The sequence below is a fragment of the Corythoichthys intestinalis genome, chromosome 20 (assembly GCF_030265065.1).
Source record: "Corythoichthys intestinalis isolate RoL2023-P3 chromosome 20, ASM3026506v1, whole genome shotgun sequence".
NCBI lineage: Eukaryota > Metazoa > Chordata > Actinopteri > Syngnathiformes > Syngnathidae > Corythoichthys > Corythoichthys intestinalis.
Window position 1 is genome coordinate 14,303,532 of NC_080414.1, and position 8,475 is coordinate 14,312,006.

General features: G+C 40.3%; 1 protein-coding gene across 6 annotated transcripts in view; it reads left to right on the forward strand.

Annotated features, from left to right (window-relative positions):
• cdh19 (cadherin 19, type 2) overlaps nucleotides 1-5,967 on the forward strand; it is a 337,720-nt gene extending 331,753 nt beyond the window's left edge. For all 6 annotated transcript variants that reach the window (XM_057824224.1, XM_057824227.1, XM_057824225.1 and 3 more), the window contains one exon: nucleotides 4,273-5,967. In XM_057824224.1, the coding sequence (XP_057680207.1) occupies nucleotides 4,273-4,772 (500 nt within the window). In that variant the 3' untranslated portion in view covers nucleotides 4,773-5,967. The remainder of the gene's footprint in view (nucleotides 1-4,272) is intronic.
• Nucleotides 5,968-8,475: the final 2,508 nt, after the last annotated feature.

Sequence of the window (8,475 nt, forward strand, 5' to 3'; positions counted from 1 at the left end):
CAAAAATGGCTGGTTCTTACATAAAAATGAAAAAAAGTCAAATTTTTCAAAATGCTTACTTCATATAAAGGAAATTTAGAGTGTGGTGCTTTTGAAGTTTTTTTTTTTTGGGGGGGGGGGGGGGGGTTAAAATGTGCATTTGCAGCAAATATTTTTTTTTTAAATGATGTAGAAAATAAATACATTTTAATTAATGAATAAATGCACCAAATGCAGAGTTGAATTAACATTCACAGTAGAAAACATACAGGAAAACACATCTCTAAGCAGCTTTCTACTCAAGTTTTATAGGTTAGCCAGTTCACACAGTTTAAAGTTACACTCTGATGCTGGTTGGACTTTCAGTAGCAAAATTAGTGGTGTGTTCCCCACCTGTACAACATTGACATTTTTTTTATATTACTTACACTGGCTGCTGCTGGCCGGAATTAAAAAAACAAAACAAAAAAAACCTTCCAATATCCCTCCTGTTCAAAGGGGGTGGAGGAGGCGGCATATTGACATGCATTTCTGTCGTGATTATGTGAATGTAAGGGTTCTAATCATCAGCCAATCAAGCGTGCGTTTGAGGGGGAAAAAAACGGACCGGCACTACTAAATGGCAAGTGAAAAGGGGTAAATATAAGTCTGAACATAATAAAAGTAATTCACTTAATAATGGTATAGGGTCAATTCTATCCTAACAACACATGGGAAGACAATCTAAATTACCTTCATAGCTGAGCTCATTGTACAATGCAAATAAGGTTGCTTAAAAGTTGGTGGGGACAATTTGAGCATCCTGAAAAGTTGGTAGTGTTATGTTCCTACCGTCCCTATGCAAACCTAAGCCCTTTGTTGACAAGACAGCTGCCACAGACATTGCGGCGCGTCTTCCCGAATGGGGCCGACCCAGGCAGAACGTTGAGTTGGCTTTAACTGTGATCAACTCAAACACACTCTGCGTTCTAACGCCGGATTTAAGTAGAAATAGGACGAATGTTTTACTGCATACAAGCTGACAGGAGTGTCTCAAGAGTGATTTGGTCGAGGATTCAAGGTAATAATTATATTAAATAGCACCTTGCACTTTGAAACTTTGTGGAAAAAAATCAATGGATAGGCTAACTTTGGCTTGAAATATTTACGTAAAATGAATGACAACTGCCTTTTTTTTGCTTTTAACCAAGAACCTAGACTGTTTTACGTTCATATCCATAGAAATTCCGCGATTTAAGCATTTATTTGCATGAATTTTCAACTTCAAAAGCTCTTTGTTTCGTGATGGCCGCCATGTTGGATTACATAATACCGTAACTTTTGCTTGAAATATTTACGTAAAATGACTGATAACCGACCGTTTTTTGCTTTTAACAGAAAATCTAGACTGTTTTACATTCATATCTACAGAAATTCCATGATTTAAGCATTTATTTACAATAATTCTTTGTTTTGTGACGGCCGCCATGTTGGTTTTTGTATCTCTACACCAGGGGTGCTCAAGTCCAGTCCTTGAGAGCCCCTATCAAGCTTGTTTTCCATTTCTCCCTCCTCCAACACACCTGACTCAAATAATCAGGATCATTATCAGGCTGCTGCAGGGCTTGCTGATGAGCTGATCATTTGATTCAGGTGTGTTCAAGGAGGGAGACATGGAAAACAAGTTGGATAGGGGCTCTCGAGCACCGGACTTGGGCACCCCTGCTCTACACATTAGCGGAATTCAACCTAAATAAGTTGTGATTTTATATAGAAAAATGAAAATTTTGCTTTTGTTCAGTAAAATTAAGAGGATTCTGCATGCTTTCCTGAAGTATTAAGTTTCTGATGTGAAAATTGAGTGATTTATTAGCTGTTGAAAACTTGCACTAAATTAAAGAAAATGGAGTTGCTATTTTGGGCAAAAACTTATATGTTAAGTATTGCTATTGATCCTGAAAATATAGATGATTATCTCTGCATTTGGTGTTTTTTGTGCATCTAGCGTAAAATTTGAGAATTTTATACCCATTTTAAGTTTTGTTGTACTTGTATAAAAAAATAATCGGGATTTTATTAGGCAACGACTTTGATTTTTTTTATGTTACTGCTCATGGAGACTCATAGATGCCTAAGGGAGGTGCCTGTCTTGGTTTTAGGCCGGTAGTGGCCGATGGTTTTGAAAATATTTGAACTTTAAGTTTTGGAAAATAGGCCCCCTACGGATCAGCCTGAGCCCCGTGTCCCGTCAACCTGTAATGTTGCAATGCTAAAATGGTCTTGCCTATGCGTCTTGTATGTTAGTTTGTGGTAGACATCGTAAATTCAGGGTTCCGTCAAGAAGTCTGGATTTGTTCATTTCTCCCCCCTCTAGCAGATCCGCTGAACTCCAGCCCCCCCGCCTTCAGTCACTGTGGCAAGTACGCAAACACGCATCCTAACAGCGGGAATGTTCCATTAACAGCCGCTCCCTTTGATTGTGAGTTACAAGTCCAACACGCTCTGGAGCTGCCGGTGATGTGCCGGCAGCCGAGGGCCATCAACCCGGGACGCTGATGTCTCCGGCATAGTGAAGAGCTTCATTATGACCTCTGCTGCTTGGTGTGGTCCCCGCGCCCACGCTATGAAAGATTAATGGCGATGCCCGCTATGCTAACACCCTTGACAGATGAGAAGCAGGAAAAAAAGAGGAAAAACAAATGCTGCTGCATCATTGTAACACTGTTTGGTACAACGGTTTAGCTTGGGCGCTTATCTTATAGGGACAAAAGTTTTGGGACAGACCACATGTAGCATGGTTTTTCTTTACCATCTTAACTTTTGGTCTTAGGGTTTTAAAACAATGCTGCATTTGTGTGTGGATGATTGGCCAAATAGTTGGAAAATATCTTTCTTTAATGAGATACCCTGCTATGTGTGGACAAGGTCTCAATTTTGTGCCGAAATGTCATAGAGTAGTGGAAAAAAACATTACTAATAAGACATTGTTTTGCTATTTCTTACAGTGTATAAAAGCCTTACTTGGTGTTTTCGCTCACCCATAACATGCTAAAAACAAAACTCATGCTAATATTTATTTTTGAGCCATTCCATCAAAATTAGACTCTTAATTCAAGAATTAAAAAAAAAAAAATTTTTTTTTAATCGTTGTTAATAAGCTATGGACGAACTTCCCAAAAATGCAAAGATATTGGAAATCCGATTAGAATTGGGAAAGTAATCACATTATTCCTCAAATGTGAGAATACAGCCAAAAATTAGGCCAGCTAGCGTGGCTAATTTTGATCAGTTATGTTAAATTGGCACCACCACACAGCCACACTGGGAATGGCGGTCTAACATCTGCTCTCTAACCTTGACGTGAAAGTTTCTGAGGTGGGAGTTCAACCATAAAGCTGTAACATATCTTTATTTTGACCAGTGTTGTTTTTGGCAGCCCTTTTAATTTTCGTCTTAGTCTTTTGGACGACAATACTTATTAGTCTTAGTCATATTTTAGTCATCCCAAAATGTGTTTGTCTTCGTCTAATTTTTATTGACGAAAACTCAAGAGTAATTTCGTGTAGTTTTAGTCGTTTAATTAAAAAAAAGTTCGTCTGTAAAATGAAAAAAATATATATATATCCACCAGGACGCCACAAACTGTATGTTAAAAAAATAATAAAATTGTCTAAAAGTAAGAGGACGCTCGCAGTTAGCAATAGCCTGATGCTAACGCGAACGTGAATGCTATGCTAACGCTACGAGTTACATTTAGTGTGTGATGATCATTCAGCATAGAATAAGAGGACGCTCGCCGTTAGCAATAGCCTAATGCCAACGCGAACGTGAATGCTATGCTAATGCTACAAGTTACATTTAGTGTGTGATGATCACTAAGTACAAACCTTTAAAGGCTAAAGTAACATTGCATATTCTCTCTTCTTGCCAAGAATAAAAGACTAATCTTAGCGTGTGTATCTCAAAACAGGCAATGGGAAGACTGGAGAGGACAGTAGCGGGTTAATTGGGAGGGGGGGAAAGCACATAACCAGACACACATTGTGAACATGTGACAAAAACTATGGCACATTTTTGGCTCGTTCTCGTCTCGTCAGACGAAAACTGGCATTCGTGTCATTATGTTTTAGTCTCCCAATAAACGTATTAAGTTCATTGTCGTCATTGTCGTAAAAAAAATTGTTCATCGACGAAATATTTTCATTATAGTCGTCGTTGACGAAAACAACACTGATTTTGACACTCTGGTGGTGTGGCTCACATTTTATTTGGTCACTCATGTCTACAAGTAATAACATCGTGCTTTGTCCACAGTCTCGACGATTCTCATGCTGCTGCTGTGGCGGCGCCGGCGCAAGCAAAACGAGGCCCGCAAGAAAGCCGTCAAGCTGGAGCTGCCCGACACTGTTTCGCAGAAGGTGCTGTACTACGCCGACGCGGGTCAAGAACTGAACAGAAACCTCGCCGCGCCGGTCCCGCTTCGCCCACACCCGAGGAGGCGTGAGAGGAAGCTCGCCCGGGAGGAGGTCCGGGCCAGCATCCGCATGTCTCTACGAGAGTCTCACCTGGTAGGGCCCGAGGACGACGTCTTCAGGCAGTTCATCCTGGACCGACTAGAGGAGGCGGATGAGGACCCGTACGCGCCACCCTTTGACCGCCTTATGACGTACGCTTACGAGGGCGAGGGATCCTCGGCCGGCTCACTTAGCTCGCTTGAGTCGTGCGGAAGTGAGAAGCCATCTGCGGTTGCCAGGTCTCCTTGGGCCAGATTGTCTCCATGGTACGGCGGAGCTAGGGAGGACACCGTTTTCTGAATGCCAGAATACAAGGTTTGACAACAAAGAAACAAGACCGAGTCAGTGTCAACATTTTGCCACTAATCTGCTTTAAAATCGTTTACTTCATTCACTCTGACCTTCGTTTTCAGTTTTTTTGTGTTTCGAATTGCTTTCACACTTTCAGTGCTTATCATTTTTTAAAACTTTTTTGTTGTTTATATGTATCATGACTTTCCTAATTTCTTCCTATGGAAGTCCAGAGAAGAAAAATCATTTTTCTCTGGACCTCCATGCTTCTTTTTTTTTTAGAGATTTGTAACTCTTCCGTTTCCTCTGCTCCTGTCAAGCATTTGTGTTTTCAGTGCTGCTGCCCACTCTGTGCTTCATTTTCAGACATTTCAAGAGTTTGTGGCGCACGCTTGGCTCATTTCTTTCGTGCTGCACTTCATTTTCCCCATTTTATGTAAGACAATGTGCCTTTCTCTTGCTCTGTGCTTCTTTTTCAGACTTTTTGTATCGTGCTACTGTCACGGTGTATCCAATGATCAGTTGGTATTGTTTTTTCAGGCTTCAATCCAATCTTTGTTTTCACATTCTTTTGTTATGTTCTTCCTTTTCAGACTTTTTTGCAGCTTTTTCACTAAATCGTTGCGTACTTCTTTTTCATGCTGACGTCACTCTTTTAAAAGTTGAAAAAAAATAATCTTGTTCCTTTTCCAAGGCTACACAAAGCCTGAAAAAGAAGCATGAGACAAGTGAACAACCCCTGCTACCTTTAGCATCTTTGCTAGCATTCCTAATCTCATTTTCACACTTTAAACAAATCTTAAGCTTTACCAACAAAGTATTTGAATTATTTATGTTAAAGTATAATCCAAAGAGAATTTTTTTAATATACTTTTGTCCACTCGTAACATGCTATCATTGTGCGGTCGGTGTATGCTGTAATAAGTTGCATATATTTTCGCTGCTGTATTATTCTCCTCGTGTATTGGACCTACATACAGTATTACTGACCTGTAAATTTTCATTACATGATGCAATTTACAATGGAATATTATATAAGGCAGGTGTGAACGTTCATTGTAATTCACACGTGAGCGAACGCATGCGGCGATGTATTTTTCTAAATAAATATCACATCCTCTGAATGGTTTTGGAGTGCGCCGGTGATGAATATGCATCGCGCAGCGTGATATTAAACCTGCTAGTGAGTCAGCATCGGGTTGAGCGGTGACAGCCAATCAGTGGCACATTTTACAGGAGCAAAAGTTCCTCATTTGAAATGTATAAAGACACACGCACAAAAAAAAACGTGCATAATGATGAGCGTTAGCAGCGTGGGTGTCAGCTCGCGGGGTAATTGCGTCCCCGCCCCCTTCTCGCTCCCTAATTGGGCTGAAGGTCAGACGCCGCAGAGTCGCGCCTGACGAAGTGAAGTGCCAAGAAAGACGTCGATTTTTTTTCCCCCCTCGCCGGGCCTTTTGTGCACTAAGTGCTCGACTCAACTGTTCCGCGTCCTCCACGCTATCCGCGGGGCTCCCATTTTATGATTTTTTTTTTTTTTTTTTTTGGTACTCCGGTTGGCCTTTTACATTCAACGATTCCTCAAAGTGGCCCCAGAAGACACAGGGGTTCACCTGAAGACCGGCCTTTCAAGACATACACAAAGACTATTGATTACGGCCTCGACGCTTCTCTTCAAGTTCTCCTTCAATCACGACATCGTGTTAAAAAGTCACTCGGCTCCTGTTGTCGTTTTAAAAGGTTCGTCCCGCGGTGAATACCACGGCTAATTTCAACTGGCGGGGTCTTCTCTGTGTGATTACATCCATTACGCCAGCCTCCATCTTGACACAATGACCCAAGAGATTCATTTGGAGAAAATCCCCCTTTTCACCCTTACAGAGCTTATTGTTCGACCCATTTTGACATTTGACAGCAATATAATTACTTCAAATGTCATTCTTTCACCCTGAAATTTAATGACTTTTTCTACAAAGATACACAAAACATGAATCTTTAAAAATGTGTCGCCTTTGTAGGAGTGCAAAAATACTATTTTATCTGGAATGTTAGTTAAGGACTAGAGAATGCAATTTTTTGGAGAAACTGCAAGTGAATGCTGTCACGGCGGTTGATTTCGGGTCACTTCCTAAAAGTTTTGAGGCAATTTCATATTACTTCTTGTTGATCTCAGGTAATTTCCATATTTGCTCTTGTTGATTTCAGGCCAATAGCAAGTGACTTTCTATTTATTTTGGGGCAATTCCTTGTCACTTCAGATTGAATTTTGGTCATTTCTGATGATTTCCTGTTGACTTTGGTTAATTCCTGGCATAGATTTCACTATCAGTTGATTAGACAGTACCTACAGCAGTGCTTCTCAATTATTTTCTGTTAGCCCCCCCCCCCCCCCCCCCCCCAAGGAAGACGTAAATGTTTCGCGCCCCCCCCAAACTCTCTGCCGCCACTGTAAATAGTATCATTTGTCTATAAAATTACTATTATAAATACACATCTGCCTAGCATTGTGTCCTTTTTTTTTCTTCTGAAGAAAAAAAGTAACATAGATCAACTTATAATAAAGTATAACTTTATTAACATTGTTTTGTTTGTAACAGAGAAGACTTGACGCGCATCAATTTGCCTGAATTAAAAAAAAAAAAAGTCACATCCAAACTGTAAAAAATACACTCAAGTTACAGTACATTTTTGACCATTTGATACAGAAAAATAAAATGTAATAAAATCAGTAAATAATAACAAATTAAAATCAATTAGAAACATTCACTCATGAGGACAATATGCCAAAAAAAATTGACTGAAAAAACAAAACTGAATAAAAGAAAAAAAAAAAGGTGTCCTTGGACAGAAGGACAGTTTTTATTTTTGCTGCTCACAGTATTACCTCCTTTGCAATAGTGTGGAGTTATTTTGCAATGAGCATGCGAACAATGCTCACTAGTTTATTTACTGATATAACACTGACAAAGCAGGACAATTGTTGGCAATATTCGGCACGTTTTCGCTGAAAAACAATCAAGCGGCTTATCAATGAGATTGGGGTCTAATGTCTTTAAGTGGCGTCTTAATTGATTTGGCTTCTGGCTGTCCGCTATAATTTTTTTAGACACAGTAAACAGTGGTCTTTCCCCATCACCACTGTATTAAAAGTCAAAGCTAAAAGGCAAACGGCACGAAAAAAGCGCATTCTCAGCGCGCACTCTGAAAATGAGAGCGCCACTGCCACCCACTGGGTGGATGTGCAAGTACACTTTATTCCAGTACGGCAAAAAAAAAGCATGTTCCCCGAGGTCACATGCGCCCCCCCCTAGGGGGGCGCGCCCCACTATTTGAGAAATACTGACCTACAGACATTGCGCCACGGCTTCCTGTAGGGGACAGGGCCAGTCGATAAACTCAAACACACGCTGCGTTTAGATTTAGGTGGAAACATGACAGGCAGGCAGGAATGTCTCAAGAGTCATTAGGTTGATGATTCAAGGTAATTAGTAGAGGTGGGAATCTTTGGGCACCTAACGATTCGATTACGATTCAGAGACTCCGATTTGATTATAAATCGATTATTGATACCCCCCTCCCCCCATTTTTAATGTTTTGTGTATTTGGTTTATTTAGCCTGAGAGGATTTTTGAACAATTTTGGAACAAACTACTATTTTAGTATCAAGTTACCTGTTAAAAAAAGTAAATAAAATACTCAAGTCCCTATTCTG